This window comes from Chelon labrosus (assembly GCF_963514085.1).
Source record: "Chelon labrosus genome assembly, chromosome: 19".
Taxonomy (NCBI): Eukaryota; Metazoa; Chordata; class Actinopteri; order Mugiliformes; family Mugilidae; genus Chelon; species Chelon labrosus.
Window position 1 is genome coordinate 3,989,133 of NC_140352.1, and position 13,569 is coordinate 4,002,701.

The following is a 13,569-nucleotide window of genomic DNA, read 5'->3' on the forward strand; positions in this document are numbered from 1 at the left end:
TGAATGCAGCTGCGTGGTTTTGGACAGGGGGGGTACCAAAACTTGCGCAAAGACTCTGATTCTGCACAACTGCTGTCACAAGTGAGTGGCTGACACAATGTCCGCCCTACGGAGGAAATTTGGCGAGGACTACCAGGTGGTTAACACCAACCGGAGCATGACTTTTTCCGCACCGGTAAAAAGAAAGAGGCAGCGGTTCGTGGAGAAGAACGGCCGCTGCAACGTCCAGCACGGTAACCTTGGCGGGGAGACCAGCAGGTACATCTCCGACCTCTTCACCACGCTGGTGGATCTCAAGTGGAGGTGGAACCTGCTCATCTTCATCCTCACCTACACGGTGGCGTGGCTGGTCATGGCTTCAATGTGGTGGGTGATCGCGTACATCCGCGGCGACCTGAGCCACGGCGGCCACGACGCGTCCTACACCCCGTGCGTCGCCAACGTGTACAACTTTCCCTCCGCGTTCCTGTTTTTCATCGAGACGGAGGCGACCATCGGCTACGGCTACCGCTACATCACGGAGAAGTGTCCGGAGGGCATCATCCTCTTCCTCTTCCAGTCGCTGCTGGGGTCCATCGTGGACGCCTTCCTCATCGGGTGCATGTTCATCAAGATGTCGCAGCCGAAGAAGCGCGCGGAGACGCTGATGTTCAGCCAGGACGCGGTCATTTCGCAGCGGGACGGGAAGTTGTGCCTCATGTTCCGAGTGGGGAACCTGCGCAACAGCCACATGGTGTCCGCGCAGATCAGGTGCAAACTCATCAAGGTAGGGGTGCACCTGAGGATCCAAGTAAGGCAGCTCCTCTTAGACTGAGCATCACAATCAGAGCACTTTATTAATCCTTCAGGGAAATGATTTAGTTGCAGCTGCTCCCATAAAGTTGCAAGGACATAAACTACAAACACTATAAAATGTAACATGCATAAAAAACTAAATATTGCACAAAGTGTTTTCAGGGAGGCTACATTCAGTTATGGCTTCTTTCTCTTGCATTGCATTTACTCATCTCCAGCACTGGCTGCATTCCCTCGGGGCTGTATTCAATATTCAACGCTCACTCATGAGATGTGTATTTTAATGCGTGACCATTTACACCCCGGCCGCGCCTGAAGCATCATAATTTACACAGCTGGATTATCCTGAACTCGTAACCTTGTGTTTCCTCTTCAGTTCTCAGAGTGTGTTGCCTGATAGAGTCAGGGTCTTCTCAAGCATCCCACCCTCTCCTTCCTCCTCCTCCTCCTTCCTCCTCCTCCTCCTCCTCCTCCTCCTCAGTCAGCAGAATATGCTGTCAGTGAGCTGTATATCTAAGTTCAGCCTCTGCTTCACCTGTCCACAGATGAGATGAATGGGCCCCCGGGGGACAATAGGCGGGGATCTATGCCTATTGATTAAAAGATCAAATGAACCAATTCCTATACTTAGTGGAACAAAATTACATTAAATCACTCTTTTCTAAAGATAAAGATGCTGTTAATGTGAAGCACTGGGAGCTGGCCTGTAGATGTGCCATCCCCTGTGATGAAACAAGGTTTGCCTCTTTCCATTGAGGGGAGCATGTTTCTCTCACCAATGCTGTTTCCTCCTCTGCAGGATTTACAGCTGATACGTCGACAGTGCTCTCTGTTTCTTTGTCATGGTGCTGAATAGTGCATGCACCAGCCCTGCTTTAGCTCTCTCTCTCTCTCCAGTTCAGTGCTTGCAGGGCGCCGTTGCTCGGTTGTGACGGCGAGAGTCGAGCTTTTGTCTTGTCTCTGGAGTGGCGCGATGATCTCGTGCCGCGGTTTACTTCCTGAACCTTGGGTCACCAGAATGTCACCCTCGGTGCAACGGATCAAAACAACGGATCAAATAACACATCAGAGGCTCTTTAACGAGAGTTTTTGCGTTTAATTTCTACGTTGCTGTGTCTTGATTGGGCTTAATCAACAAAGAGCCCCAGAGGACTCGGAGCAGTAAATCCTCGTCATTAAAACGCCACGTCAGCAACTTTTCTCCCCTGCCACAGAGGGGGAGCAGCAGTAGTTCGTTTCAGACAGTTTAACGCTCCATAACAGTCTGTAATCCCTTCTGTTCCGTTTGTAATGAGGAATTAAAGCGGTGAGATAAACGCCAACGGGACGCGCTGTAATGTTTTGACCTCTTCCACTGAGCATCAGCAGTATCAGGCGTTAGGAGGGAGCTGTGGAGAGAGCTTTTAAAATCATGTTGTGGTTCTGATGCCTAAACCGAGCATAACTGGAGGAGATGTATCCCATAATCAGCTCTCATTTGTAGCATTCAGTCTTTGCCTTTTATTCTCTTTTCTTTTGAGTTCAACATGATCACTGCGTGGAGCAACATTTATTGTAAGTGCTTTGACGAACGTGTTTCTCAGATTTTCTCAGACTCTCAGTCTTATTTTCTTATTCAAACAGTCCTTGGCTTTCTTTTACAGCTCAGTTATATACACCGATCAGCCACAACATTATGACCACTGACAGGAGAAGTGAATGACATTGACCATCTTGTGACAGTTCAATGTTCTGCTGGGAAACTTTTGGACCTGGCATTCATTGGTGTGGATGTTACTTAGACATGTAGCACCCACCTAGACCAGACCAGGCACCCCCACCCCATAGCAATGACACTCCTTGATAGCAGCAGCCATCCCCAGCAGGATGCAGCCTGACACAGACACACACACAAAAACACTTTAGGAACAACTAAAAAAAAACATGAAGAACAGCACAAGGTGTTGACCTGGCCTCCAAATTCACTAGATCCCAAACTGATCAAGTATCTGTGGGATGATCCACAGAAGCCCCTCCCCTCAAAGGCCCCCCCACTAACAACATCCTGTTACCAGACACCACAGGACACCCTCAGAAGGCCCATGTCCATTCTCTGATGAGTCACCACAAGAGAGACCTACACAATGTAAGGAAGGTGGTTATAATGTTATGCCTGATCAGTCCTACTATTAAACTATTGCTTTAAGCATCAACTATTTATTTGTTAGAGGAAGGTCGTTCGGGACGTCCTAAACATCTGCTAAGAAGCGTCACAGTTTTATCTCGTGTATTTTCATTTCTTTGACATTGAGTTAATATCTTGACACAGATGCTGCCCCGATGTTTTTAAAGCCATTAAAGCTGCGCCGTCGCAGCGTCAGACCGTACAGCGGAGCGTTTCAGCGCAGAGTCAATCGACTGTACATCGTCCCGTTGCGCTACACCTGCACGTGGCTTTGCGTTCGGGCAACGCACGGCTCAAGGTCACTGTCCGATGGGCTGGAGCTGATTGGAGAAATGAGGCATGTCGCAGTAAATCCAAGTGATGGAGCTGTGTGAACGCACTGTGACATGGCAGCAGCAATCGATTACTGAGAGTCAGGGACAAGCGCGGGCTGTAAATTCTGGGGGGACCTGGATACGCTGAAATTTTGGTACAAAGTGAAGTTGCACGTACTTTCTTTCGTTCACAACTGGCAGCAGGATCAGTGACAGAAAAGCTTCGAAATACTTGCACTGATAATGTGTGTTTGTTGGTCATCAACCTTATATTTAACCTAGGTTTTTATTTATATTTATTTATATTCCAAAATTAGATTTAATGATTAAAAATCACCTTCATCACCTTCAAGCATCTGTTTAGTGAGTCATGTGTGGAACTGGAAGGTCTGCAGTTCAGCTCTCTCAGTGATCGTGCAGAACCTTTGTGGTATTTTGGTTTTGGTCATCTGGTCTGAGAAAATGTACAGCATCTCGTTATTGTCCAAAAATGTTAAAGAAAGTCGACCGGACTCTGAAGACGTTTCATCCGAGTCTTCGGATCTAAAGGACCGGTGAAGGAGTTGGGGTTTGAATAAGAGGAACTCAGGAGAATTTTCAGGAAACACTGCTTTCCTTTTCTTGTCAAACCCGGTAACACACTGAGGCGGAAACATGTTCCCCTTAAAGATAGAACTCCACTGCAGTGAGGAATGTACAGACTTGTGCACGAGCCACAAACGTAAGGCTCAAAACAGGAGGACCAGCTCGTCAGGAAACCAGTCAAGGACACATGATGCTTCTTTGAAGACGACAACATCCACATTTTAGCCAGAGAAAACTAAAGATTTGAAAGAGGAGTAAAGGAAGATCCTTCTCTGAACAGGGGGCGGTGGACTGAGGTTTAATCTGACATCAAGGTACAACACAGTCTGAATATCTGAAACCAAGAAGTTTCATTCACACCTTGAGCCTCTGACAGAGAAGCATTGATTGGACAAAGAGGACAGGGACAAAGTATCTGGTCGTTAACACTAGTCATGTAAGTTTCTGATGGGTAACATCTACAGATGTTCCTATTTAAACCCCAACTCCTCCACCAATCCTTTAGAACCGAAGACTTGGATAAAACGTCAAGTTGCCTTTCTTTAGCGTTGTTTTGTTGGCGATGCCATGACCTGGTTTACACTTCTATGCCTCAGATCTATTTGTGGTGGTGACTGGAACTAATGTGCTCATGTTGGAGCAGGCGCTAATAATAGTTACTTCTGTTCAAGTCATTACAAAGCACAAAAGAAGAGAATGATATCTGAGTAGACGCCGTGTAGGAGGCAGAAGGAGGCAGAATTTCCTGGGCTCGTCCGGGACTTAGATGAGGAAATGTATTTCAGGCGGTTCACATTGTTGTTCAGCGTCGCCGTGCCGTCTGCTCAGATGTCTGGACAGGCTCCGGAGATCCGACACCGAAGCATACATCTACGTTGAGTGTGTAAATGTAGGAGGGGATAAATGTGCTAGGTTTTCTAAAATTGACTTGTTCTTCTTCAAACCGCAATCAATCACACCTTGTATATTTAAATTGTACCCAGCGTGTCGAGAAACCCACAAAATATAAAGAACAAAAAACACCAGTCCCCCTGTTTCTTTGCTTTCGCCTTTGATCAGAAAGAGTCTGATAACCCTTTCAGGTTTGCTTTAGAGTTTCAAAAAGGAACAAAGGAAGTCTTCGTTGAAGTCTTCTAAAAAAGAGGCACGGGACGCAGTAGCTCATTGCCTTACAACAGCAACTAAAATCAAGTGTACACATAATAGGGGTTGCACGAGTTTGTGATGTCACTAATAAAAACACAGTAGAAAGTAATAAAATCTATATTCTTGACCTGAATACATATGCTGAGAACAGACAGCTCATGTGCTACATACTGTGAGCTGCAGATATGTATAGCCTGTATAAAAACAGGCAGCACCTCAGCACCATCAGTAGCATTTAATAGTACTCTACAGCGTGTTGTTAGATGTGATAGTGTAGCAGCTAAAGGTCTAATAACTTTATCAGATAGTTGATGTGCAGCCTCCTTCTCTCTGTTACCACAGGACGTTTGGTGAAGTTGTTAACTGACTGCTGTCCAGAGGATTTGGATTGTTCCTCTGCTAGCATTAGCGTTAGCCTTTTCAGATGCATTGCAGTAGTACTTTAGTTGTATTTCAGGACTGACATGTCACGGTAGTATGGGCTTCATCTTTAGTGACGTATTTCCACACACTTGATGAACCAACGACCCACTGGGCTCCTCACCTGTCTTCTAGGAGGCGTCCATGTTGTTATTATCACGTGATCAGCGACTAGTCGACATGATGCTTAAAGCATGAAGACGACAAACTGACTAGTCCACTAGTCTATATGAACCCTAATGGGACCTTTAATATGGAAGTAATGGAGTCTCATAGGTAACCGGATTATGTTCTGGTCACTAGTTTCAATTATTTCAGCTTTGTATCTGAGAAATCACGTCGTGTCCATCAGTTTGATGCGCTGGACAGGTTTAAATACCACCATGTAAATAATATAAATGGGACTTGTCCGCTGTTGCCATGGAAAATAATTTGGTCGGTGGCGGTGAAAATCAGAGTGACGGCAAATACAGAAATCTACTGATCTAAGTGAAGCAGCAGATCTTTAGATTCAGTTTTTATATCTCTACTTCTTAGCCAAAATGCACCCTCAGGGTTTATTTAAAGATTGTTTATGGGGATCCCCCAGAATATTTTCCTTCCACTTTGTGGCGCTCTAAAGTTTCCATTAAGACCTCCTGGAATGCAGAAACTTGCCAGGAAATATTTTGAACTGAATTATTTTACATGATTCTATTTTTCACAGCAATTGGATTTTTAAATTTTGTGCAACAACACGTTCAATTATTTACAGTAACACTTTCCCGTGGCGTGGCTGCGTAGTCTACGGTGTATCCATAATGCATATCGACTTAAAGAGACACAAGTCCTTGAATTTTTCTATTAATATTAATGGAGCATTCATTAATAAATCAATGGAATGCAGAGGTGCATTGACCCCTGCGGCACCGGTGGGATATGATTTACAAAAAGAGAAACAGGTTTGCAGCTGGTCTCACGGAGGAGTGCATGCATGCGGCGCAAAAATAAAAAAATAAATCAAAAACGCTCAGACAAAGGAGAACAAAGCAGCAAACGGCAACGTTGGAAAAGACTGAACAAGAACGCTGCAGAGGGAGAGAGTGACAGCTGGGTGGTGCTCGTCAGTGTCAACAGAGGCTCGTCTCAGTGGGTCGGTCCACAGCAGGAGATAAGTGATAAGGTTTAGGCAGGCAAGCATGTCAGCATGACTCGTCACGTTTGCTTCTGCTTTAACTCTGAAGGACAAGACCAGAAGAAAGAGACGAAGAGGAGAGACGTGTTGAATTAGCTTTGACGTCGCGGTGGAGAGACACTCGAGCTTCACATGTGCACATTTGGCTTCCTTTCAGCTTTCATTGCCATTCTCTGGGTTTCTTTGCATCTTCATGGTCACTGAGCGCGGAGGAAAGTGAGTCACCGGGGGTCGCGTCTGCTTTTACTCAACCTCAATCTCAGGTGGCTTGGTAAATTAAGCGCTCCCTCTACATCACAACCTCTTCCAAAGGCCATTAGTTTCCCCCCTCGTGGCACCGACTGTTCAGCAGCACTAAGACAACACACACACATACACACACGGCTTTTCATCTTGTTGAAACCGTTCAGTGTCAAAGCCTCGTTTGGCTTAAAGTCAGCTGCTTGGCTTTCATAGCGTCTCAAATCTTAATCGACTTGCGCGAGCGTTGCTGGCAAATGAGACACCTGGTTGCACAATCCCGCAGACAATTATGATTCATTACTACACAGGATTAGATGTTACAATCCCTTGTGCCAAGATCCCAGGCAAAACACATTTAGAGGCCCTGTCCAACTGAGAAACCCTAACAAGTCTAGAGTCCTAGGTCCTAGGAAAACCTAGGTTTTCAAGTGGGCACCTCCCTTCACCGATGTTTCGTTAAGTTAGGCCCACGACACCTTGAGAGGCCTTAACAGAGAATACCAGCGTCCTGGAGTCACCCTGCTCCACGCTGCCACTGCACAACCCCATCTTTCTCACCATTCAGTGACTATCAACGACTAACCTTTCAATAAATTAGCCTAGTCCTTTTATGGAGCAATCAAACGTACCTAATACGTTGACTGAATCACGACCAAACAAACAAATCTACCGTGGTTCGCCCCATTGATGCGGACTGAACCACAGTTTATTTTAAAATGATTGGTTACCATACCATGGACATTTGAGGAACTTCATGTCTGTGAAGGTTCTCAGGTCATAGCGTGTCCAAAAACACAAGCTGAAACAAGGACAACTGGACTTGTAGAGCATCTTGAAGATGGCGTTGTCCATCAGAAACTCCTTCTGATGGACAACCCCCACAGATGTTCCCAATTTTAATCCCACATGCCCCACTAGTCCTTCAGAACTGAAGACGTGGACGTCTTCAAGAAACTCTACATGTCCAGTTAGACTCAGACAGACTTTATTCGTCCACAAGGGAAGATAAAAGGTAAAAGAAAAAGAAAAATCTAGTAAAATAAAATAGTATAGGCAAAAAAAAAAATGCATAACAACAACAGATACAATACATACAAAAAAGATAGAGATAGAGGTAAATATATATTATATACATAGGAAGGAGTTATCTGTTACAGAAGGTGGACTGAGTTTGGTATGAATGATGCCTTTTTACTTCTTGCTTGAAACTTACAACTCTTTTCTACAAAACTGTGGACCATGAGAATCCTGATCAGAAGAAGCAAGTTTATCAAATGGTGTAATAATGTTGGGCCCTGGAAATCCACAGATGCAGTAATTCATGTGGTATTTATTGTTACGGTAAATTCATTTCGTCACACTTCACTTCTTAGGTAGTTAATCTTTTTTATTTTAATAATTCATAATCATATTAATAATGATTATTTATTGCTGCTACAAAGCACAACTTCTGGAAAATAATTATAAACTTAATATTTTATGAGGGAAGTTGGCGTTGCAGGCATCAAATTCAAAGTGAGTGAATATTTGCAAAAAAAAAGAAAAACAGTAAAGTTAATGAGCTTAAATATTAAATATCTCTGTCTTTTTAGTCTATTTAATTGAATATAGGTTGAAAAAGATTTGCAAATCATTGTATTCTCTTTTTATTTACATTTTACTTGCCAACTTCATTGGAATTGGGGTTTGCGTTAGAGCCAGAGAGGTTTTTAGTGCCCATCAGTTTTATTGCACTTTAAGGGGGGTTGTTTAAGTTTAAAAAGATTTATGGTTCATTCACCAATGAACCTAACGAGCATGTCTTTGGACGGTGGGAGGAAGCTGGAGTATGTGGAGAGAATCCATACAGGAAGGCCCAAATCGGCTCATGGATTAGAACCCAGAACCTTCTTGCTGTGAGGCATCAGTGCTAACCACCACACCAAGATTTATGGTTGTCGTTGCACTCAAAGACATAAGATTACTTTAGTTTTGTTTGCAGAGATTATAAAGAGAAATAACTGACTTCATGCTTGCGTATGATTGGTCAACTCAGCATCTAGGATGATGACGCTGGGCCTAAAGTTGGGCTTGTGTTGTTTAGCCAGAGGCCCTATGCGTGCACCATCTCTGCACCCCCATTAAAGGCCAAAATCACATTAAAGCATTTTTGGTAATTTCAAGAATATAGTCTGACAGGACCAATGGATGGCGTTTCTCTCCACAGCCTTTGTTCTGCCTCATTTCATCCCCCTGTCTTGCTTATATTAACTTCAGTGGACATGTAACATAGGCTTGCTCTCTGTCTTTGTGCCCCGGGAGCGCCCGTCACTGATGCATCACGATGGGTGACAGTTTCCCTCATGACGGCGAGCCAGGGATCTGTGGGCACGGACGTCTTCCTGTGAAATGTCACACCCTTCTGTCCTCAGCATCGCTGTGAATACAAATGACAGTCTGTTTGCCATCTGCGGACCAAATGGCTTCTCACTCACGGGGCCGCGGAGACGTCGCTGCGCGCAAGTTGACATTTGGTGACGGGGAGAACTACTTGACTTAAACCACAGCAGCAGCCTCCTCCTTAATCCCTTGTTTTAATTTAACACCTAAAGGAGCGCTTTATGTGATTACGTTCAGGTTTACGAAGGGCTTGTGTCGAACAATACGTGTCTTTGAAGGCCAGGCCTCTGCAGAGTTTATACAGATCGGCACAGATTAAAGGATTACGCCAAAGTGTCTTGAAATAAAATATTACCAGCGTTTATGTCATCGGACAGAGATGTGCTTTTACACTTTTATTTTTGCCTTTACGGTGCTGCTTTCTCCTGTCTATAGCTGTATGGCAAGAATGCGGTAAAATATTTTATGTCCTTGTGTGGAGTCAGTCCATTTTGCTGCAGAATATATAGATATAAATATATAAATATAATAATATATTGGGGGGATTCAACCACACAGAAGGTTTACCATGCATACATGTATCAGAGGCGTATATTTAAGCGCAGGCAATTTTCAGAAACTTGTGTGGGTCGGAGACCGAAGATAATGTGCCCTTCTTCTTTATCGTCATCCCCTTCCTCTATAAATAGGACAGATGGAAGTAATCCTTAACCAGAGATTATAGACCTTGCTTGACCTGCTCTAAAAGCTCTAAAAAAAAAAACACCTCCCTACCTACTTCAGCTCCCTCCCAAACGTCCCATTTCATACATCGCCATGCCAGTCGTCTTCACTGCTGTGCCACGGCGCACATGGACGCCTCCTAGGAGACAGGTGAGGAGCCCAGTGGGTTGTTGGTTCATCAAGGGCCCGTCCACACGTACGAAAACGATCTTTTCCCTCTCCGTTTTCGATCATCGTTTCAAGAAATATCCGCGTCCACACGGATCCGTTTCAGCACGACCGAAAACGCTACTTCCTATTCCAGGCCTATAAGTGGCGCTGTTTCGGTTTCAGAAATTCACCAAAAATGGAGAGGAAGATGCGGAGCATGCGCATAAAGCTTGAGCGCTGTTTACAAATCGCCTTTTTTGCTCAGCGTGGTGGCACAGGAGCATGATATTTTGCCCTAGTAACCCTAATAGGCTCAATATCGTCTCCAGCATGAAAACTAGCATGTAGTCCGCCATTGTTGTTGATGTTGTTACGAGATGTCTCGCGAGATGTGGAAGGCTGCTCGGGAGTGTGGCGATGACGTCATCGTTTTCCCCGTATTCGCCGTCCACATGAAAACGCAAGAGCTGCGTTTGCGAATTTCTCCACCCTGGGATCCGTTTTCAGAAAAGTGCGTTTTAGGGCAATGCGTTTACAGGATACGTGTGGACGAAAGGCCAAAACGATGAAAAACTTATGCGTTTCGGCGTTTTTGCGTTTCCGTGTGGACGGGCCCCAAGTCTGTGGAAATAATTCACTAAAGATGAAGCCCATACTACTGTGACATGTCAGTAATGAAATACAACTAAAGTACTACTGCAATGCATCTGAAAAGGCTAACGCTAACGCTAGCAGAGGAACGGTCCAAATCCTCTGGACAGCAGTCAGTTAACAACTTCACTAAACGTCCTGTGGTAACAGAGAGAAGGAGGCTGCACATCAACTTTGATAAAGTTATTAGACCTTTAGCTGCTACACTATCCCATCTAACAACACGCTGTGGAGTACGATTAAATGCTACTGATGGTGCTGAGGTGCTGCCTGTTTTTATACAGGCTGTACATATCTGCAGCTCACAGTATGTAGCACATAGAGAGCTGTCTGTTCTCAGCATATGTATTCAGATCAAGAATATGGTCGTGGTGGTAGAGTCCAGCAGAGATAAAATCTGTCTGGCCTGAATGCCATGCAGAGGAGAAAGACAATAACATTTAATGCACAACAATAAATCAGAGCCTTGGACTTTGGAGAGGTTGCTCTGATTCTCTTGCTCACCTTGCTCTTCTCTTTTGTGTCAGATGCATCCCGTGCAGTCTAACGTACGGTTTCCACCACACTGAAAAGTTTGTCATGTATGGAAAACACTTTTTTGAAAAAAAGTTAGACGAGAACGACTGGTAACTCTTTAATATCTGCACGGTAAATATGAAGCTGGAGCCAGAAGACGGTTGCCATGGCTTGGACTGGAAACTTGTTGGCTCTTTGTTGGTTGCCTGGCAACTGATCCAAGCCAAGAAAGACTAGTTCAACCATACTCCATCATAAAATGGGGATTGGCAGCAGGTTTTGTTGCCTATTGAGCATATGGCGTTCTTAACTAATAATCTGAAAGAAAGTGAGTGAATCCTGGATAATTCCACAAAGGATTTTACATTATGTACATATAGAGAAATTCAAATAATAGTTCTCTTCCATAGTGGAGGAGAGAGTTTATCCAGAATCATTACTCTAATTATTATTATTGTAATTATTTACAACAGTCAGTATTTTCTATTTCCAGTCTCGTCAGACCCCAGAGGGAGAGTTCCTGCCCCTGGACCAGTGTGAGCTGGACGTAGGTTTCGGGACGGGGGCGGACCAGCTTTTCTTGGTGTCGCCTCTCACCATCTGCCACGAGATCAACACCAAGAGCCCGTTCTTCGATCTGTCGCAGCGCTCGCTCATGAACGAGCAGTTTGAGATTGTTGTTATCCTGGAGGGCATCGTGGAGACAACTGGTGAGAGCAGAACTTTGGATCCGCGATCCCGTTCCTGAACCTTTGTTTCATCTACATTTACCCCGTGGCATTGGACGTTCTCAGTAATATAATATTATATATTTAACAGAATGTTTAATTTCATGGTTTTTAATTATTCTCTATCTCCCTTTTCCCTAGAGCAATTCACCTCTTTTTATTTCTGCTTCTCGTCTGCATGCATTTCCATATTTAAATCTTTGTAACGTTAGTGTGCTTCGAAACATTCCTCTACTCTGTTTCCTCTCATCATCCTAGGTATGACATGCCAGGCAAGGACGTCCTACACTGAGGATGAAGTCTTGTGGGGCCATCGTTTCCTCCCTGTCATGTCACTGGAAGAGGGCTTCTTCAGAGTCGATTACTCCCAGTTTCACAACACCTTCGAGGTCCCTACGCCTCCCTACAGCGTCAAAGAGCAGGAGGAGAAATCTTCCCTGACCTCTCCCAACCCTCTACCTGTGGCACCCACTCCCACCTCCCCTCTGCTGGGCAACGGTGGCCGTGGAGGCCGCAGGGAACGGCTGCTGTCGGCGGACTATGCAGACCACGTAGAGGATCAAGCTTCCAGGCTTCCCAGGAAGCTCCAGCGCATGAGCTCCACCAAGGAGGAGTACCTACTGAGGGGGCTGAAGACAGGGCCAGCCTTGCCTGGAGGGAAGGCCTCCAGCACGGGAGACCTGCCGCTCAGTATTCAGAGGCTAAGATCAAGCTCCATCCCGGTTGTGAGGCACGGGCAGCCAGAGGAGCAAGTAAAGCTGTTGTCCTTGGACGGAGATGCGGAGGAGGGTGAGCTGGAGAAACATAGACTACCAGGAGCCATTAGCGCCGTCGTTGCTCCGACCCCAGCACCGGTCCAGATCCCCTTGGTAGGGAGTCGGCCAGAAGACAATCTTCCCCCCAAACTGCGCCGAATGAATGCTGACCGCTGACTTCTGCAGACTACCTTTAGGACTAAAAAGACTTCAAAAACTAAATCAGGCTTCATGGGCATTGCATATATATACACAAGGACTACTGTGATATGACTTTTCTGACCAGTATTTTACATCGACTTAGGGGCTCTCTGCTAAGTTGTCCATTGCCACAAATAGAAGGACAACACCAATAAGCCATCCATCCGCTTATACTGTGAGTCAGTTTTGATAGATCACCATCTGTGCCCCCTCCCCTCATGACTTTTAACACTTCTGTCCCAGTGCTTGCATCAAAGACCCTCTCATTGTCTCAAACTATTGTACACTTCGTTTTTTTAAAGTGAAAAAGCACCAAAGTGGCAATTATAAATAACACTATCCTGCATTGACCATTTGCTAAACCGCCGCCCCAAGAAAACTGTCAAGTCACTGCTTCACAAAGATCAGAAGGTATGGTAGGCCTGTCTAGCTTTACTACACTGCAGCGTGTGGTCTATACATGCTGCAGTGTAGTAATGACTTCTGCAGTGTGGTATAAGAGAACGGTTGATAAGTTTGTACGGCTGCTCAAATGTAAGCCGCAGTTGCTAGCTGGTCCAGCTAACTTGCTAGCTAGCCAACATTACTTAGTCCAAGGCCATGGAGAACAAACAAATGCTTCCTA

At 45.1% G+C, this 13,569-nt stretch overlaps 1 protein-coding gene across 1 annotated transcript; it reads left to right on the forward strand.

Moving 5' to 3' along the window:
* Positions 1–97: 97 nt before the first annotated feature.
* On the forward strand, positions 98–13,275 carry LOC311504933 (G protein-activated inward rectifier potassium channel 1-like; the record flags this gene model as incomplete). The annotated part of the gene is made up of 3 exons (XM_084568285.1): positions 98–766; positions 11,754–11,970; positions 12,247–13,275. The coding sequence occupies 3 exons, from the start codon at positions 98–100 to the stop codon at positions 12,918–12,920; spliced, it is 1,560 nt and encodes a 519-aa protein (XP_084424411.1). The 3' UTR covers positions 12,921–13,275.
* Positions 13,276–13,569: the final 294 nt, after the last annotated feature.